Raw genomic sequence first — 21,821 nt, 5'->3', positions numbered from 1 at the left:
TGGTCATTTTATTCTCAGTCATGTACAACAGAGTGTTGTGTTATTTAGTTCTTGTATTATAGTAGTGATTAAAAAAAAAAAAAAAAAATATATATATATATATATATATATATATATATATATATATATATATATATATATATATATATATATGGATGGATGGATAGATAAATAAAATCTGACAGACCACAAAACTTTAAAATGGTAGCATATAATTTGATATGAGGTTAATCCAATATATATATATATATATATATATATATATATATATATATATATATATATATATATATATATATATATATATATATATATATATATATATATATATATATATATATATATATATATATATATATATATATATATATATTTGTGATTAGTAAAACTCCTTAAAAAATGAATATACTTTTAACCAGTACTGAGAAAAAAAAAGTTGCAACATAATATGTGACAAATGGTCATTTGTATTCTGGAATCAAAAAGTTCACAGCTCTTAACATGAGGGCCATTGATATCCAGTTTTACTGTAACTATGATAAAACTAATCTGTCTGTAACTTTCTAATACTGAAGTAATACCTTGATTAGCTTGTAGCTAACTGTAACACCAGTCATCTTTAGTGTCACATTGAAAAAAAAATAACCCTCTCAACTCCTAACACCATCACACATCAAATCCGTTCACCTGTGGGATCCAATAGCAGACACCACCTCGCTGTCACTCTGGCTGGCTAGTTCTGCGCTCTGCAACCTCCGTATGCTTCTCGCAGTGCGTGGCGGTCTCAAAAACCCACTCCCATACCCGTTGGAGCCCTGGTACGATGACGGAGGTCTTGGAGGTGAAGCAAATGGAGGTGAATTTCCATTAGCATCCAGGCTGAACCTTGAAGCTCGCACTCTGAGATTCCTTGAAGACCCCCTGTCAAAGTCAGCCCACGGGGGCCCATTGTGGTTGAGGTGAAGCTGTGCATATGGGAGAGGAGCCTGGGCCTGGGGTTGGGTTGTGGTTGGTGGAGGTAGATGTGGTGACTGGTTTTGGGATGCCGTCAGCCTAGGATTGGACATCTTTGGACAGCCTTCTGAGTTATAGAGCATTGGGTAGCCTCTTCGGACCATGATGTCCACAGTATGACCAATAGGGATGGCTTTTAAAATTTCTACGACATCTTTGTGAGAGTAGCCGAGTACACATGTATCATTGATGTAGACCAGGATGTCCGCTGGAAGAAGAAAAAGAAGACAGGGGTTTATATTTAATGAATATATGTTCTGAAAGTTGAACCTACTAAACTTTAAGTGTCACGTGATTCCTTCAGAAATTATTCTAAAATGCTGTTTTGATGTTCCAGACACATTTCTTATGGTACATTTCCACTACAGCATCACTCTTTACAGCTGAGCACGCCTGTTTTAATCAGGTGGAAGACAGCTTGTTTACACGTAAATCACACGTGCAATGTCACACATGCAGTAAATGATCAATGCACAGGCATACAGGGTTCAAGATGTTTGTGTAAACTGAAAGTGTGAAGGAATACATTCTCAGAGTAGCCTACAGTTGAAGAATTATTAGCCCTCCTTCATATTTTTTCGCCAATTTCTGTTTAACGGAAACACATGGTTGCCATGATGACAGTCCTTATTATTTTACTAGATATTTTACAAGACATTCAGCTTTTTAAGATAGCTTAAAGTGCAATTTAAGGGCTTAACTTAATCAGGTTAACAAGGCAAATTAGGGAAATTAGGCAAGTCATTGCGTAACTATGGTTTGTTCTGTAGACAAAAAAAAATGTTGCTTATAATAATAATAATATTGACCCTAAAATTGTTTTTTTTTTTTCTTAAACTGCTTTTATTCTAGCTGAAATAAAACAAATAACACTTTCTCCAGAAGAAAACATATTATAGGAAATACTGTGAAAAATTCCTTGCTTCAAATTTGAGCTAATAATTTTGACCTCAACTGTAGGTGATTTCAGCTCAGTAATCCAGTTCCACAAACACTCAGAAACATATGTCAACATCTTGCCTTGCCTACTTTTAACGTCAATTGGTTGCTGTATGGTGTTTTTGGCTTGCCATTTGCAACAATCTCAATGTTTTCCCTGTGCCGCTTTTTTATTTGAATAAATGGAAAATGATCATTGCGCTGCACTTTCATCCTGGCTTTTTTTCTCTGTTTTTTTGGAAAGAGTAATATATGGGTTCAACTTTTTGGCATTTTAGTCATATTAAATTTAATTTAATGAAATACATCTCTTAGCACTTTTTTTTTAATTTGCATAATGCTGTATTATGTATGTACTGTCCGTCCATCCATCCATCCATCCATCTATCTAGTTAACTGTAATATGTTTCCATATTCCAGTTTATTTTTATGTATAGAAACCACAAAATTATAGTTTGTTTGTTTGTTTCTTCTCTCCACAGCAGGACACCAGAGAGCCCCAGTGACCTATAGCATGACAGATATTGGTGTTCCCAATATAAAAAAATATCTGGAGTTGTCATTTTTCTTTTTTTCTTTCTTTCTTTCTTTCTTTCTTTCTTTCTTTCTTTCTTTCTTTCTTTCTTTCTTTCTTTCTTTCTTTCTTTCTTTCTTTCTTTCTTTCTTTCTTTCTTTCTTTCTTTCTTTCTTTCTTTCTGTCAAATGTTATTGGCGGTTTATTCTGCTGTGGCGACCTCTGATAAATCAGACACTATATACCAAAGGAAAACTAATCAATGAATGAATGTTATTTTCATTAAATATTACAAATATCTTTCTTTCCTTGTGAAATGTTTTTTTCATCAAATATTCTTTCTTTCTTTGTATCTTTCTTTCTTTCACTGTGGGTATCACTTTACTTTGACGGTTCATTTAACACATTTGATGAATTTAAGTTACATTGCATCTTAATGCCAGCTAATTCTCATTGGATTATAAATAGACTCTTAGGTTGGGGTTAGGGTTAGTGTAAATTGACATGTACTTAAAACGTTTCTTATAGTCAGTTAAATGTCTGTTGAAGGACCAGTATCAGCAGATATTAGGCAGACGGTCTACTAATCCCAAATGAGAAGTAATTGGTATGTAGTTGCAATACAACTTTTAGCCTAGTCAACAAAATGTGCAACAGGGACCATTACAATAAAGTCTTACCCTTATTTTCATCAAATATTATTAGTTCTTTCTTTCTTTCTTTCTTTCTTTCTTTGTGAAATGTTATTTTCATCAAATATTACTAATTCACTTCACTAAAAGTGTTTAATAAAAGGGAACAAAAATAAAATTGGGCAGCATGGTGGCACATTGGGTAGCACAATTGCGTTACAGCAAGAAGGTCGCTGGTTCGAGCCCCGGCTGGGTCCGTTGGCATTTCTGTGTGGTGTTTGCATGTTCTCCCAGTGTTCGCATGGGTTTCCTCCAGGTAATACGGGTTCCCCCTCAAGTCCAAAGACATGTGGTATAGGTGAATTGGATAAGCTAAACGTAGTGTACGTTTGAATGAGTGTGTAAGGATGTTTCCCAGTGATGGGTTGCAGCTGGAAGGGCATCCGCTGCGTAAAACATATGCTGGATAAGTTAGCGGTTCATTCCGCGATGGCGACCCCAGATTAATAAAGGGACTAAGCCGAAAAGAAAATGAATGAAGGAAATTGACCATAGTGTACGTGTGAATGAGTGTGTATGGATGTTTCCCAGTGATGGGTTGCAGCTGGAAGGGCATCCGCTGCGTAAAACATATGCTGGATAAATTGGCAGTTCATTCCACGGTGGCGACCCCAGATTAACAAAGGGACTAAGCCGAAAAGAAAATGAATGAATGAAATTGACCATAGTGTACGTGTGAATGAGTGTGTAAGGATGTTTCCCAGTGATGGGTTGCAGCTGGAAGGACATCCGCTGCGTAAAACATATGCTGGATAAGTTGGCGGTTCATTTCGCGGTGGCGACCCCAGATTAATACAGGGACTAAGCCGAAAAGAAAATGAATGAATGAAATTGACCATGGTGTACGTGTGAATGAGTGTGTATGGATGTTTCCCAGTGATGGGTTGCAGCTGGAAGGGCATCCGCTGCGTAAAACATATGCTGGATAAATTGGCGGTTCATTCCACGGTGGCGAACCCAGATTAATAAAGGGACTAAGCCGAAAAGAAAATGAATGAATGAAATTGACCATAGTGTACGTGTGAATGAGTGTGTACGGATGTTTCCCAGTGATGGGTTGCAGCTGGAAGGACATCCGCTGCGTAAAACATATGCTGGATAAGTCGGCGGTTCATTTCGCGGTGGCGACCCCAGATTAATAAAGGGACTAAGCCGAAAAGAAAATGAATGAAGGAAATTGACCATAGTGTACGTGTGAATGAGTGTGTATGGATGTTTCCCAGTGATGGGTTGCAGCTGGAAGGGCATCCGCTGCGTAAAACATATGCTGGATAAATTGGCGGTTCATTCCACGGTGGCGACCCCAGATTAATAAAGGGACTAAGCCGAAAAGAAAATGAATGAATGAAATTGACCATAGTGTACGTGTGAATGAGTGTGTACGGATGTTTCCCAGTGATGGGTTGCAGCTGGAAGGACATCCGCTGCGTAAAACATATGCTGGATAAGTCGGCGGTTCATTTCGCGGTGGCGACCCCAGATTAATAAAGGGACTAAGCCGAAAAGAAAATGAATGAAGGAAATTGACCATAGTGTACGTGTGAATGAGTGTGTATGGATGTTTCCCAGTGATGGGTTGCAGCTGGAAGGGCATCCGCTGCGTAAAACATATGCTGGATAAATTGGCGGTTCATTCCACGGTGGCGACCCCAGATTAATAAAGGGACTAAGCCGAAAAGAAAATGAATGAATGAAATTGACCATAGTGTACGTGTGAATGAGTGTGTACGGATGTTTCCCAGTGATGGGTTGCAGTTGGAAGGGCATCCGCTGCGTAAAACATATGCTGGATAAGTTGGCGGTTCATTCCGCGGTGGCGACATCAGATTAATAAAGGGACTAAGCCGAAAAGAAAATGAATGAATGAAATTGACCATAGTGTACGTGTGAATGAGTGTGTATGGGTGTTTCCCAGTGATGGGTTGCAGCTGGAAGGACATTCGCTGTGTAAAACATATGCTGGATAAGTTGGCGGTTCATTCCGCTGTGGCAACCCGGGATTAATAAAGGGACTAAGCCGAAAAGAAAATGAATAAATGAATAAAATTGCTTACATACATACATACATACATACATACATACATACATACATACATACATATATGTACATACATAAATATTCAGATCTAAAAGTGGACTGCTATAAAGTTACTGGTTGTTACTCTAAATGCATGATCTGAAAATTAACTGCAAAAATACTATATGTTTCTGTATATTAGTAATAAAACAACAGCAAGGCAATAGAGAAAGTGTTCATAATGTCACATTTTACATGCAAATGTGTGTGTCAGCATTGATAGCTGGATTACACCATGCAGGCCATTAGGATTATAGAGCGATCGAGAGACTCGTTCGACAGTATCACACAAATTACAACACTAATCCATAGCAATATGCAGAAAGAGAGAGAGGGAGCAATAGAGAGAGAGAGAAAGAGAGAGAGAGAGAGAGAGAGAGAGAGAGAGAAAACTGCAACCTATAGAAAATACCCTTGTTTGTAGCCCATGTTGTTCCGCAGTGGGCAGCTGAGGAGATCTGTGTGCAGTTACCTGTGTTCAGGGTTGAAGGTCCTCCGGGAGTGATGCTGTAGATCTGCAGGAACTCTCTCCTCCTACTGCCTCCCACTATGTTGAAACCGAAGCCCCGTGCGCCTTTAACTAGACGAGTGTGGACGGAGAAACCTCTCAGTTCACTCGGCTGGTCTGTAAACTCTGCCACTACAAATAATAAACCAGAAAGATGATGGTGACAGGGTTCAGCATGATCATAACTAAGAAACAAAATCTACACACTAATAGTACAGAAAATAAGTGACACTCCGGCTGGAGAAAATAAAAACTGACAGACAAACAAAATACAATAGAAACCATCACAGATGTTTTAATGATATCCACTACAAATACCAATAACAATACAAACCAAAGTGAGTACATTTTAAGAGTTTATAATGTATTTTGCGTATATATTTCATTATATTGTTTTAGTATGCCACCAATAGAGGGTAACAAAGTTACTAGTGGAAGCCTAAAAGACAATTAGAAATTCCAATAAAAATTATACATTTTCCATCATTATTGGCATTAAAATTTAAAAATCCTATGATGGTCTCTGTAGTTTTATTCAGCAGGAAAATGAAAAGATAAATGGTGAAAGGTGAGGAAAAAGAATGGCATTTACTCCTAAATTCTAACCCGGTAGCTCAACTGTTAGCATAATGCTAGCAACACTTAAGATCATGCTTTAAAATCCAAGGGAACACATAAACTGACAAAAAAAGACACCTTGAATAAATATACCTTGAACACATTGTGACTGTAAGTCTGTAAGTGACTGCCAAATGCATGAATGTGAAATGTCTGAAGGAGAAAAGAGGTAGAAGTACAGACAAAGGTAAGCATTTGCATGTCTGAAGATAGTCTTTTCAAGCGCAACATGGTAAACAGCAGATTAACATGCAGCACTGTAAGAACTGGACCGCAGAAAATATAAAAACAAACTACAACAGGCATGAAATTGTGAAGCTATACTGATGACCAACTTATTACTAAAACCTTAATATGTACATTTGTATCGCCCTCTACAGTTAGCAACGGTGTACTACATCTTATTAGAGACTTCATAAATGGACTAGAAACGAGTAGAGATTTAGCATGCTTAGCAATCATTTTTACTCTTTTCTTATTGAAGAGAACATAAGCAGTGATTTATACTGTACTATCATCAGAGTTGCCACACTTCTTGAAAAAAAGTACCTTAATTTCATATATATGGATTCAGACAGTTAAAAACAAACATATGTCCTTGAAAGTGAATTAAATTTGAAAAATAATTAGTGATGGTTTCATTTCACCAGTTGCACTCAATTGTCAAAAAAATCTTAAATTTAAATCTTGTACAATAACACTGACAAATATTGCACATTTTTCTCAATATTTAAGAATTTTCCACAGTTGAATATTACCAGTACTGCATTCAACAAATTTTATTAAAGTTCTTTGAACATGACTTTTTAAAACGGTAAACTTTTAAAGATTACTCTGACATTTTAATGTAAATATTAAGAGTATGTGGAGTGTTAAATACAGTAGGAACTGTCATGGCACTACATTTGCTTGGGTATGAATTACAAAGGTCCTTGATTTAAAAATAATGGTGCTTTAAAATGTCCTTGAAACTGCTGTTCATGAAAGTTTGGAAACCCTGTATCATAAATTATGCAAATGTTGTTACAGGATTTACAGTATTAGTGAAGGGGGAAACTAGGATGTTTGTAATTTGTAATGTTTGTCAACTGCTTTGCAAAATGAATGAAAGTTTTATAGCTTTTAAAATGGCACACACTATTGACTGTTGTTGGTCAGAACAGTGTAAATGTAATGAATATCCAATCCAGGCATGCATAAAACACCTTTTACAAACCAACTACTGTACATTTTTATTGTAAACCAAACTGTCACATAGCATATTACATGAGCACAGGAAAATTGATACTTAATTCTCTAGAGCGTTCAAAATTAATTGGCAGAAAAAAAAAAATCTAAAATAGAACAGACCCCTTGAAAGAAAAGAATTTAATAAAGTTTACTTACTTGTGTGTTTTGCATTTCATATTTATTACAGAGAAACGTGCAAATAAATGTCCCTTAGAATAGCCATGTTAATAAAGGGTCTTATAATTGCCTTGTGTATTTGATATATATTTTAAACTTTAAAATGATGGATAATCAAGTGATATCACTTCAGCCCAGTAATGTTGTTTATTTTGAATTATTACTAACAATGATGTCATAGGAAAATGGTTTCAGAATTATACTAAAAGTATACTATTACAAATAAGTATCAACTATCAGTATTAGCTTCATAACTACTTTCTCACCAAAGTAATGATCATGTCGATAATGGGGATAAAATCATTCCAGGAACCCTCAATATATTGGTACTATATAGAAAAGATCAAATCAGTGTAAAAAAGCAAAAATTTACTAGAAAAAAATCTAGTTCAATTAGTCATTTAGCAACATGGAACATGACTTAAACTAGAACTATAATGAAAGATTATTGAAGATTTAAAACTTAAAATTAAACTATAATTTTACTAAATGTTCATGCTTAATTTGTTCCTCTACAAAAAAAAGGTGAATTAAACACCTGTGCTGATATAGACGTTTTTAAACAGCAAGTAAGTAGAAGAACCTTACACTTTTTAATGAAACTGTCAAGAAAATGTTCTAATATAGCTGCATTAAAATTGGGGAAAAGTAGACAAATGTATCATGTAGTGATGTACAAAAGGAAAGAATAGATATAGCGATTACAGTATACAGTGCATCCGGAAAGTATTCATATCGCTTCACTTTTTCCACATTTTTTTATGTTACAGCCTTATTTCAAAATGGATTAAAGTAATTTATTTCCTCAACATTCTACACACAATACCCCATAATGACAATGTGAAAATATACTTTTTTAAATTGTTGCAAATTTATTAAAAATAAAAACAACTGAAAAATCACATGTACATAAGTATTCACAGCCTTTGCTCAATACTTTGTTGATGCACCTTTGGCAGCAATTACAGCCTCAAGTCTTTTTGAATATGATGCCACAAGCTTGGCACACCTATTTTTGGGAATTTTTGCCCATTCCACTTTGCAGTACCTCTCAAGCTCTATCAGGTTGGATGGGAAGCGACGGTGCACAGCCATTTTCAGATCTCTCCAGAGATGTTTAACAGGATTTAGGTCTGGGCTTTGGCTGGGCCACTCAAGGACATTACCGACTTGTTGTGAAGCCACTCCATTGATATTTTGCCAGTGTGCTTTGGGTCCTGCTGGAAGACGAATCGTCGCCCCAGTCTGAGGTCAAGAACTCTCTGAAGCAGGTTTTCATTCAGGATGTCTCTGTACATTGCTGCATTCATCTTTCCCTCTATCCTGACTAGTCTTCCAGTTCCTGCTGCTGAAAAACATCCCCACAGCATGATGCTGCCACCACCATGCTTCACTGTAGGGATGGTATTAGCCTGGTGATGAGTGGTGCCTGGTTTTCTCCAAACGTAACGCCTGGCATTCACTCCAAAGTGTTCAATTTTAGTCTCATTAGACCAGAAATTTTCGTTTCTTATGGTCTGAGAGTCCTTCAGGTACCTTTTGGTAAATTTGGCTTCTATACAGGCCTGATTGGTGGATTGCATCACCTGCACAGATGGCTGTCCTTCTGTAAGGTTCTCCTCTCTCCACATAAGAACGCTGGAGCTCAGACAGAGTGACCATCAGGTTATTGATCACCTCCCTGACTAAGGCCCTTCTCCCCCGATCACTCAGCTTAGATGGCCGAACAGCTCTAGGAAGAGTCCTGGTGGTTCCAAACATCTTCCACTTATGGATGATGGAGGTCACTGTGGTCATTAGAAATTTCAGAGCAGCAGAAATTTTTCTGTAATCTTCCCCAGCCTTGTGCCTCAAGACAATCCTGTCTCAGAGGTCTACACACAATTCCTTTGTCTTCATGCTTGGTTTGTGCTTTGACATGCACTATCAACCCTGGGACCTTAAATAGACAGGTGTATGCCTTTTCAAATCATGTCCAATCAACTGAATTTACCACAAGTGAACTCCAATTTAGAGCTTCACGGCAAAGGCTGTGAATACTTCTGTACATGTGATTTTTCTGGTTTTTTATTTTTAATAAATTTGCAACAGTTTCAAAAAATATATTTTTTTTCACATTGTCATTATGGGGTATTGTGTGTAGAATGTTGAGGAAATAACTGAATTTAATTCATTTTACAATAAGGCTGTAATATAAACAAATGTGGAAAAAGTGAAGCACTATGAATACCTTCCGGATGCACTGTATCATGTACATCTAAATATGTATTCATACTGACATCAACTAAAACTGTTGCACTGTTAAACCTGAATGGAAACATAGAATAGAATAGAATAGAATAGAATAGAATAGAATAGAATAGAATAGAATAGAACAGAATCTTACATTCGGGCATACAGACATTGTCTCTGCTGTGAGCTCTGCGATTGAGCCAGGGCGATGGCTTTAGATGATGGCTGCAGAACAAACACAGAACACAAGATGTCAGTGTTGGCAAATAGGAAAATTAAGTCACCACTGTACATGACTGCAGGCAAAGAGCTCAACTCATGTTACAGCATCAACCTTAAGTAATTGTTGCTATTAATAAATGTATTTTAGGCATCTAATTTTATACATCACTGTACAGGATGGTTATCATTGGGAATCCATATTAAAGGGTAAACAGCTCTACATATGATTGTGTACAGTTTTAGGAAATATATATTCAAATCTCTTAATGTTAAGGACTTGTATTGTGTCACAAATGAATTTGTAAAATTCAAAAGCCAAATTATATAGACAAAGCCAAACAAACTGTAATAACAAAACCAGACATTACCTCCTCCTCAAAATTGAAAATCAAAACTATTTACAAGGATAATAAAATATGGACTGGAATGCATTTAGCCAATAGGAATTCAAATGAAAAGACTTTGTTAGTAATATTAATAATACATTTCGATACAGAATGAAAAAAAATTAAGAGAATACCTGAATATTCTCTGGATTTATATAGTGATCTGATTTGGTAAAACATAATTTTGTTTTGTTCTGCAAACTACTAATAACATTTTTTTTAAAATCTAAAATAAATAAATAAAAATGTCCATTACAGTATTAAATGACAATTAATAAAAAACATGAAAAAGACTTCAGGTTTTTAGACATGTAAAGTTCCTTTTTTAGACAACACAATATAATTTTTTTACCTTTAGAAAAGTCAGCAAAGCAATGTTGAAATAATCTTTTTAAAATCACAATAAATAAATTGTTTTTTTTAAATCAAAAATAGATATATTGTAAAGGGGAAAAAGAAAATAAATCTAAATCATTTTCAAATAAGTATTTTTCCATATTTTGAGAGTGATGTTTTTATTTTTCCTCGTTTATTTTTGCTTTTGAGTTGCATTATGGGACCTTGATCTTTCTTCCAACGACTTTTAAGCTTGAAAAGTTCCAAAAACTTGACTTTTATTAACATTTTGAATAGTTTAAACTGATATACTTTAGTGTCTGGGTTGCTGTTGTAAATTATGGTACAAAAACCTTGTAATAAACTGTCAGCCCAGCCTGATCTCACGCGGAAATTTAACTATTTTATGTTTTGTCAGTTTAGTGGTTAATTCGTACAAATTTGTATAAAATGGAGGCCTGGCACCCAACTCCACCCCTAAACCCAATCATTGGGGATGAACAAATCGTACTAAATTGTACAAGCGAGATTGTACAAATACGAATTAGCCACTAAATCAAAAAGTTACCAATTGCCATAAGATTGTGTTGGCCAGTCCATTTTTTTTGTTATTTTACATACTTATTCCTCTCTATATTATTTCTTTTACATTATATTATTTCAAGCTACTAAAATGTAAATAAAAGTCACTTTGTTCAACTGTAGAGTTGAATTTTCAACATCAAAAGTAGACAGAGCAGAGATCTAGGTCCCATAATGCAATTCACAACCATAAATAAACAGAAAATTACACACAACACAAAATACTGAAATTGTTAATTAACAGATATTTACAGTGTATAATTTTTAATTGATCTCTTGGATGCCACTGATATGCATATGTAGTTAATGTCATTGACTTTCACTGTATAGACAAAACCAATAGAACTTGCTCTTCATGTACAATGTAAACTTTTTGTCTTGAAGTAAAGCATGTACAAAATAATTCACATAATGATCATTGATCTCTTACTCTTTGTAATAGGCATTCCCTGAGTCGCTGTACATCATCTCCCAGTTTTCAGACCCTCTCACCCGTGCTCCTCTACGGGGTCCGAGCCCATTCTCCAAGGCACTGGTGTTTCCACCTCTTGAGTTTCGTGATTGGCTGGGGGATGACGTGTGGACAGGGACACTGCTCGCCCCGGCTGAACCACCTGAAATACCAATGAAGAAAAAAACAGTGCTTCTCAAATGACTCAGGATTTATTGCAGCATAAAGCCTATTCTAGCTTCAATCTTGGCGCTCATTGAATTATTATTCCAAGTCATTCTCCTTTTGATTCAAGTCTAAATGGGTTTTCACGAAGCCAAGAAAAACAACAAAACGAACCCACAATTGTGCATTACCGTAAATAGGTTTATCATTTATGTTTTTATTGTATCATCAGGTTTTATTGTATCACACATCAGTGTGTGTGTGTACTTGTTTAACTTACATTCTGAGGACTAACAAAGATAAAAGCTGAACCAAATAAGCAAAGTATTGTTGAAGTGACGTGTTTTAGACATCTTTAAAGATGTTGAAATAATGTCCCTGAGGGTCAAGAATGAAAGTTGAATGAAAAAAGAAGACATCTTTTTTTAGATGGCTCTTGAAAATCTTTGAGATGTCAAAAAAAATTTGGTTTAGGAGTTTAGTGGTTGTGTAGAAATGCAGATATGGTTCTGGTCTGACAAACGTAATAAGATGTAATTTACACATCCATATGATGTCTAGTGTTTGTAGGGAGATGTCATAAAGCTCCTAAGATGATGTCTGGCAAAGACGTCAAAAATACATCCAAAAATTATGTCATGAAAACTAATGTCTTTAGTTTAAGTACCAATTCTCACTACTAACTAGTGAGGTCTTATTACCTAACAATCAGTGTTGGGGAAAGGTACTTTAGAAAGTAATGCATTACAATATTGAGTTACTCCCCCAAAAAAGCTACTTAGTTACCATAAAACTAGTTACTGAGTTTTATAGAAAGTATTGCGTTGTAACTTTTGAGTTACTTTTTCAAATCTGCCTGAGGTTTGATCTCTTTCAGAACTTGCAGGAGATTTTTCTTTTCTTTTAAATAGAGGAGCTCTGCATTTAACAACACACCTTTATTTACCTTAAAAAAAAAACAAAAAAAAAATTTGAATAATGTTACCTTCTGAGAACTTCCTGATTTGTTTCTGCCGTATATACAGAATAATGAAGATTGAAAGCAAGGTGTTTGCTACATTTGTGTTTTTGTCTTATTAGTTCATTCTTATTAGTTAATCACTGTCCATTGAGACTTTCCCATTTTCTTCCATTTTCTTCCATGTATTCAAAATAATGAGAATACTCTGCCATCTTGGTTTCTGCCATCTTGGTTTCTGAGCTCCTCCTCTCATTGAGTGTGATTCAACATGATTACACTCATTTTAATTCAGCAAATTTTTTTTTAAAGCCAATTAATTAATCTAAAAAGTGACTCGAGTTACATTTTTTCAAAAAGTAACTCAAATATTATTACTTTTTTTGTAAGTAATGCTTACTTTACTCATTACTTCTCGTTACTCATTAATGCTTTACTCGATATAGGTTGTTTGTTAGTATTTATAATGTACATATTCTGCATGATATTATTCTATGTTAAAAACAATTAATTGGATTTACTAGATTTTTTTACAGAAAGTGGTTGCAAACAATTTATATGGCCTGAATTTAAACAAACAGTTTATTTATAAGGTTCAACTTAATTTGTTTAAATTCAGCCCATATAAATACTTTGCAACCACTTTCAGTACCAAAATCTAGTAACAAAATTACCAGTAACAAAATCTAGTAAATCCAATCATTTTTGCAGTGTATATCCCTAATTCTATATATTATTTAAGCCTAACTACTTACTTAATAACATCAAATCAAAAGCAGTACGTAAGGAGTTTATTGATGCAAAAGTCAGTTCATGATGTTAATAATGAATAATTGTTAATAGTTTGTTAATTGTACCTTAAAGACATCTAAAAGATAGATTTTGACACAATTGACTTTAACACAATTTTTGACACCTTTGGTTGAACCTCCCAAAGAAATCAGCTTAGAAATAATACTGACTTATTTATGAATTATGTACAAATGCAAAGTTTTCAGTAAGTGTTATGTTTAGGGGTAGGATGTTAATACCGCATACACAAAACAGCTATACTAGTACTGATTTATTCATAAAATATATTACAAATACATAATGTGTTTTAAGAACCAAATGTTGTTTTGTTTTTTGTTTTTTCAGTTTCCCTGATATTGTGATGAAGATTGTGTCAACAAATATTCTTAATAAGGTTATCTTTTCTTTTGTCACAACTTTTTATTCAAAAATATTAACACTTAAGCTGTTTTGTCTTTAAATATAGTACTAAAATAAAGTAATTTAACCTTTTAAAGGCTTTATTTGATCAGCTGATAAACTGTCATGTGGTACAAAATAAATATAAATATATTTAAATTTATCTTAATCAATACAGAATCACTAATTTTGTATAAAATAGTTTTACCTTAAAATCGTAGTATCAGATTAAAGGGACCCTCACCCGGGCTCACCACCACCCAGTAGAAAAACAGCTATCACTGTATTTTTGGTTGACCTAATGGTTACTAAATGAAAACATCACATGAAACCATCAAAAATACAACATTTAAGAGACATATTTTGACATTTTTAATCTTTTTTATTTATTTACCATTATTGTTTACTGTTGTTAATGTTTCAACACCCAACATGTTTATCATTATATCACTGATCACATTTAGAAATGACTTCAGTATTCCACACAGAATACTGAAATAAGAGATAACTAAATGTCTTTATCACTCTCCAAACTTTACCGTGTTTTCCCACAAATGTGCCTCAGCTTAAAGGCAAACCCAAGTTCCCCTTCGGATGGGGAACTCCAATGCTATGTGGAAACTTCCACTATGGGGATTTCGTCAGAATCCAATCATCTGAAAGAGTATAAAAACGGGCCAATGAAATGCCAATGAGTTGGCAGCGTCAGCGTGCACAGCTGGCGTCAATGACAATCAGTCATGCTATAAAGACGCAGCCAGTGCCATGCTCGACATCCTTTCGCTTTCAGAGCCTTTCACGAAGCTTCTGAGAGAGTCTTTGAGGGTATCTCCAACCTGTGTCTACAGGGAGAGATCGAGAAGCAGCTTCTCCCGGTCCAGAGCGCGTATACGCAGTGGCAGATGGTCGAGCTGGGTATTTCTCCCTTGCCTGGCGTCCTTTGGGTCCGGTCCTCCAAGAGCGGTTTGTATATAGGAAAAAAGCTTTCCTAAAAGAGCAACACGGTCGTGCAGCGCGTCTTTTTCAAGACGTCACTCCGACCGTGCGTTTCTGGATGCGGTGGTTTCCTATCCCCGGATGATGGGCACGAGCACAGCGTTTCATGTCTGGGGGTCCAGCATGTTAATGCGGTGCTCGCGGGCAGTGCATGCCATCACTGATGTCATGTCTGTTGCGCAGTTAAGATCGCGGCTCGCTCTTGCAAAAGAGCCACCCACCCCAGTTGTCCCCCGCACTGCGGTTGGCACTCGGGCAGATCTGAGGGTTTCAGTGAGAGTAAATCCGCCGCCCCCGGGCCGTGGACCTCTCGCTCCTCCACGCGCTCCATCCAAGCTTCAGGTGAAGAGAAGCGCTCCGTCCTTGGATGGTCGCTCTCTCACCTGATGACACCGGGGGTCAGATGTCCATCGCTGCATCGGAGGATGGGCTGTCATTGTCTGATGAGGATGCGAGCCCGCTCGCTCCCTCCCTCCGGGGAGGAGAGCGCGGCGTTAGCATCTAAAAGCAGACGTGATGGCCGTGCTTTCTCGGGCTGCTTCGGCCGTGGGTCTGGTGATGGTTTATCCCCCAGCCCCGCGGCCGGACCGACTAGATGGGTGTATGTGGAGGATATAAGGAGGCAAGACCTTCAAAGCCTCCCGTCCCCTTCTTCCCGGAAGTGCACAGTAAGCTCACGCTGTCCTGAGGGCACTTTTTTTCTGCCCGATCTGCGTGCGCTTCCATCCTCACCATCCTTGGAGGTTGGGCTGTCAAGGTCTGACGAGGATTCGAACCCGCTCGCTCCCTCCGGGACTTTGAGCGCGGCGTCGAATCCAGAAGCAGACTTTGCGGCTGTGCTTCCCCAGGCTGCTTCGGCCGTGGCTCTGGAGATGGTTTATCCCCCAGCTCCGCGGCCGGACCGATTAGAGGGGTGTGATGTGGAGGATGAAGGCGAGACCTTCTAAGCCTCCCCATCCCCTTCTTCCTGGATGGGCACAGTAGGCTCACGCAGTGTGCTGCGTGCGCCTTCCCCCTCACCATGCACGCTATGGCCACCTACCAGCGCTACCAAGCGCAGGCGCTGGCCCGGCTGCGCGAGGATGGTTCTGACCCAGGACTGAGCATGCGCTCCGCACCGCAACCGACTATGCTCTTACAAAAAAAAAAAAAAAAAAGTCGGCTGTGTGTGCCCTGGGAAGGACGATGATCACATCCGTGATCCAGGAATGCCACCTCAGGCTAAACCTGGTGATGTGCGTGACGTTGACAAAGTTCGCTTTCTTAACTCACCCATATCCCAGGCTGGCCTGTTCGGCGACACTGGCGGTGAATTCGCCCAGGAATTCACGCCGGTGATAGAGCAGTCGGAGGCGATGGGCGAGGGTCTCTATCGGCGGGATTGTATGACCGCTCCCCCCCGCCGAGCCATCCACATCCACTGCTTTTTCGCCGAGGACGCCCGCCCGCAGCTTTGCTTCGCCGCCCCCGCCTGCGCCTCCGGCCACGCGGCTGCGCCGAGCATCGCGCCGGCAACCAGCGTCCCCCGCCCAGGGCGCCGCTAAGTTCGGTAAAACGGACCGCGAAGCGTCCCTGAGGCGGGCCATCTGGGGAGGAGGGAATTTGCTCTTTCCCCGCTGGAGGGCGGGGCACGTTATTTAAAGGCGTAAAAAAAAAAAAAAAAAAACGCCATCAAAATCCTCAGTGAAAGAGCACTTTTCCCCTCCTCCGGATGTGACAGCCCGAACACTGCCAGTCTGGGACGCTATGCCTTCCAGCTCGCAGGATCGGTGCATTTCGCCAATGGCTCATGGAGCACGAGAGAACGGTCTCCTTTCTCTCCACTCCCAGCCCCTCTCCTGGAGTTTGAGTGCGAGACGAGAACATCTCCTCTCCTGCTCTCCTGTGGGACCCCAGCGCTCCCCGGATGAGCCCACTCACTCCACGCTGCCCCGCCGCTGGCACGTCAGCGATCGTGCGGGTGGGACCATTTGCGGGGGCTCTGCCTGCCTGGTTAGCGCGGGCCAGCCCATCGCAATGGCTCATCCATACGACCAGACTCGGCTATGCGATTCAGTTCGCTAAACGGCCTCCCAGGTTCACGGGCGACCAGGGTCAGTCCTGCGTCCGCCCCTGTCTTGCGAGAGGAGATTGCTGTCCTCCTGGCGAAGGATGCAATCGAGCCGGCCCTCCAGCCGAGATGGAGCGCGGGTTTTACAGCCCGCACTTCATCGTGCCCCAAAAAAAAAAAAAAAAAAAAAAAAAAGCGGTGGGCTATGGCTAATCCTATATCTGCACATTTTGAACCGCTGCCTTCACAGGCTGCGCTTCGGAATGCTTACGCAGATGCGCATCACGCGATGCGTTCGTCCTCAGGATTGGTTTGCAGCAATAGATCTGAAGGACGCGTATTTTCATATCTCCACACTTCCACGCCACCGGCAGTTTCTGCGGTTTGCGTTTGAAGGTCGAGCGTGGCAATACACGGTCCTCCCCTTCGGGCTCTCTCTGTCTCCGCGAGTTTTCACCAAGCTCGCGGGGGGTGCCCTCGCGCCCCTTCGGCTCGCCGGCATCCGCACGCTCAATTATTTCGATGACTGGCTGATTTTTAGCCCACTCTCGGGAGCAATTGATTATGCACAGAGACAAGGTGCTCCGGCACCTCCGCCCGTTGGGGTTTCAGGTCAACCGAGAAAAGAGCAAGCTCGCCCCCGTGCAGAGCATCTCCTTTCTCGGGTTGGAGCTGGACTCGATCACTATGGAGGCGCGCCTCTCACGAGAGCGCGCCGAGGTAATGCTGAACTGTCTGAGAGAGTTCGACAGGAAAAAAAGTGGTCCCCCTGAAATTATTTCAGAGGCTCCTGGGGCATATGGCATCCGTAGCCGCGGCCACGCCGCTCGGATTGCTCCATATGAGACCACTACAGCATTGGCTTCACGATCGGGTCCCCAGACGCGCATGGCACGCGGGCCCACACCGATCGACTGTCACTGCGCTGTGTCACCGCACCCGCACCCCCTGGAAAGGACCCCTCCTTCCTACGGGCCAGTGTGCCCCTAGGTCAGGCGTCCAGGCAGGCTGTCGTTTCGGCAGATGCCTCCAGTATGGGGTGGGGGGGCCGTGTGTAGCGGGCATGCTGCTGCGGACCTGTGGAGGGGAACCCAGCTGCATTGGCATATCAACTGCCTAGAGCTGTTGGCAGTGTTTCTCGCTCTGCGCCGCTTTTTACCGGTGCTGAGGGGGCAACACGTGCTGGTCAGGACGGACAGCATGGCCGCGGTAGCGTATTCCATCCGGATGGGGGGTATACGCTCCCGCTGCATGTCTCAGCTCGCTCGCCGTCTGCTCCTCTGGAGTCATACGCGGCTGAAGTCGCTGCTTGCTATTCACACCCCGGATGGGCTCAACCGTGCGGCCAACAGGCTCTCACGGCAGCTCCTTCCCCGGGAGAATGGCGACTCCACCCCGAGTCATGCGTAAGTATGCACTCCCCCCAGTGAGCCTACTCGCGCAGTTTCTGTGCAAGGTCAGGGAGGACGAGGGGCAGGTCTTGCTAGTTGCGCCCCTGGCCCAACCGGACCTGGATATCAGAACTCTCCCTCCTCGCGACGCCCCCCCTGGCGAGTCCCTTTGAGAGAGGACCTACTCTCTCAGGGACAGGGCACCATCTGGCACCCTCGCTTAGTTCTGTGGAACCTCCACGTGGGGTCCATAAGACGCGACGAGGAAGACTTAGGTAACCTACCGGTGGCGGTGGTTAATACCATCACTCAGGCTAGTGCACCCTCTACGAGGCATGCCTACGCCCTGGAGTGGAGTCTATTCACTGAGTGGTGCGCTTCTCGCCGAGAAGACCCCCGATCTTGCCAGATCAGTGTTGTGCTTTCTTTCCTTCAGGACAGGTGGAGCGAAGGCTGTCGCGCTCCACACTGAGGGTTTACGTGGCCACCATCTCCGCTCATCAGGATGCGTGGATGGCGGCACCGTGGGGAGGCATAACCTCATCATCCAGTTCCTCAGAGGTGCGAGGCGGATGTTTTCCCCCGCCCCCCTCTCATACCCTCTTGAGATCTCGCGGTAGTGCTACGAGCCTACGTGGGGATCCCTTCGAACCACTCGACTCAGTATCCTTGAGATTTCTGTCCTTGAAGACAGCTCTGCTGGTCGTGTTGGCATCGGTTAAGAGGGTTAGGTACCTGGAGGCATTTTCGGTCAGTGACTCGTGCCTAGAATTCGGGCCGGCCTACTCTCACGTTGTCCTGAGACCCCGGCCCGGCTATGTGCCCAAGGTTCCTACCACGCCGTTTAACAATCAGGTAGTGAGCCTGCAAGCGCTGCCCGCGGAGGAGGCAGACCCAGCCCTTTCATTGTTGTGTCCTGTTCGCGCTTTGCGAATATATGTGGACCACACTCAGAGCCTTAGATCCTCTGACCAGCTCTTTGTCCATTACAGTGGTCGGCAGATGGGAAGTGCCGTATCTAAACAGAGGTTGGCCCACTGGGTAGTGGATGCCATCTCCCTCGCCTTTGGGCCAGGGTGAGCCGTGTCCCCCGGGGGTGAGAGCGCACTCCATTACGGAGCATCGCATCCTCCTGGGCGTTAGCACGCGGCGCCTCTCTGACAGACATTTGTAGAGCTACGGGTTGGGTGACACCCAATACATTTGCAAGGTTACAATCTGCGAGTGGAGCCGGTTTCCTCAAGGGTATTAGGCAACCCTTGGTGATTGAGGAAACGATTCGGTTGAGGTGTCGAAACACGCTTGCTGCGCCACTCTCCCTAACCCGGAGATACGTGCGCTTTTTCAGCTTTGTCAGTTTAGTTCCCCATTTCTTTGGCGAACCCTGCAGAGTTCCTCCGAGGCCCCCAGCACCTGACTCAGCGGAGGAGTCAGGTGTTGGCCCGTTACGTTGTCGGCATGCCCGCTGGTCAGCCCGCGTTCTGGGTATAGGTGCCTGCTATGTGTGATCCCCGCTGGCGATCCCATACGTTCACACAGCCACGGTATAGTCCCCCCCTTCTAGGGCAGGCTCGTGTCTTCCCTCCCCGCTAACCATCCTTATGCTAGGACCCCCCCATCTCTGGGCTGGTCCATAGATTGTCACCAGGTCTCCCCTCTGGGTAGCAGGTGAGCTCCGCAGCGTCCTCCCTATCGGGACTGAACGCTTTCCCAACGTACTGTCGTATCAAAACCTTTTTACAGGGTTATTGCGACTCCCCGAAAAATATAACCGTTTCTGAACAGGTAAGTGAGGGCCAGGGGACACGTTGGAAGACTGTGTCTCGGGGTGTTGTAGGTGCGCTTGCTCTACTGCGTGGCACACCCTTCGCCAGGGGCGCAGTAAGGTTCTTTCGTTGTGGCGTTTTCCATAGATTTCCCCATAGTGGAAGTTTCCACATAGCATTGGAGTTCCCCATCCGAAGGGGAACGCTACGGTTACTAAAGTAACCCTTCGTTCCCCGAGGGGGGGAACGGAAATGCTATGTTCCTTCGCCACAACGATTGTCCCTTAGCTGTTGAGCGTGAAAGTCTCTTCAGCTAGAAAAGGATGTCGAGCATGGCACTGGCTGCGTCTTTATAGCATGACTGATTGTCATTGACGCCAGCTGTGCACGCTGACGCTGCCAACTCATTGGCATTTCATTGGCCCGTTTTTATACTCTTTCAGATGATTGGATTCTGACGAAATCCCCATAGTGGAAGTTTCCACATAGCATTTCCGTTCCCCCCCTCGGGGAACGAAGGGTTACTTTAGTAACCGTAGCGTTTTCCTCATTTTAGAGTCTAAAAGAAATCGCTACAGTGTCAGTGGTGAACTGTACTAGAAGCAGGGTCAGCATCTAAGAGGCAGTGCGGTACATTTAATCCATAGAGACGGATCGGTATGTAAACCTCCTCTGTTGATTGGCTTCAATGTCATGCTTTGATCGATGTTTCTGTCATCTGTGCCACTGCCCATGGGGTGAAGACACCAGGGCCAGACAAAAGTGCACAGACAAACAAAACCCAAGTGAAGTTATGAAAGAGTCGACTGGACAGTTTTGACAAACTCCAAGTCTGTCACTGACTTTCTTCTAGTTTTTGTGTGTCATTTTTGTGTATTTTTTCAATCTAACTGGCTGACAGCCTTTTAAGCTGTGCAATACTCTATCAAAAACATGACTTCAACAGTTTCACAAGTGTACTTCATTATGAGTGTCATGGAAGACTCACAAAATGGACAAAAATTTTGTTGTTTAGACCTCAAATATCGTTTTATATATATATATATATATATATATATATAGCAGAATAGCATAAGAATAGCAGCTATTTAAAAATATCGGAGATGTGCTAGTGAGTCAGTGGCCGTTACTATTTACATATACTGCCAAGAGTAACCTTACCACGGATTGCTTTTGTGGAATGTACCTGTGACTACTAGGTATTTATGTAGTGGTTAAACATGCGATATGAATCTTTCCGGGTATATCTAAATCACAATATTTGGTTTCAGTCATCTATTATTTGTTCTAGAGCAAATAGATTTGACTTATAGCAAAGTTAAGCTT

At 41.3% G+C, this 21,821-nt stretch overlaps 1 protein-coding gene across 1 annotated transcript in view; it reads right to left on the bottom strand.

Moving 5' to 3' along the window:
- LOC130233207 (membrane-associated guanylate kinase, WW and PDZ domain-containing protein 1) overlaps positions 1–21,821 on the bottom strand; it is a 153,747-nt gene that overhangs the window by 59,159 nt on the left and 72,767 nt on the right. The window contains exons 6-10 of the mRNA XM_056463135.1: positions 11,958–12,141; positions 10,156–10,226; positions 6,456–6,515; positions 5,709–5,876; positions 688–1,222 (exon numbers count right to left, since the gene is read on the bottom strand). Of these exons, the coding sequence (XP_056319110.1) occupies positions 688–1,222; positions 5,709–5,876; positions 6,456–6,515; positions 10,156–10,226; positions 11,958–12,141 (1,018 nt within the window). The remainder of the gene's footprint in view (positions 1–687; positions 1,223–5,708; positions 5,877–6,455; positions 6,516–10,155; positions 10,227–11,957; positions 12,142–21,821) is intronic.

This window comes from Danio aesculapii, chromosome 8 (assembly GCF_903798145.1).
Source record: "Danio aesculapii chromosome 8, fDanAes4.1, whole genome shotgun sequence".
Classification (NCBI taxonomy): Eukaryota; Metazoa; Chordata; class Actinopteri; order Cypriniformes; family Danionidae; genus Danio; species Danio aesculapii.
The sequence above is the reverse complement of the archived record's forward strand: the minus strand, read 5'-3'. Positions and strand labels throughout refer to the sequence as shown.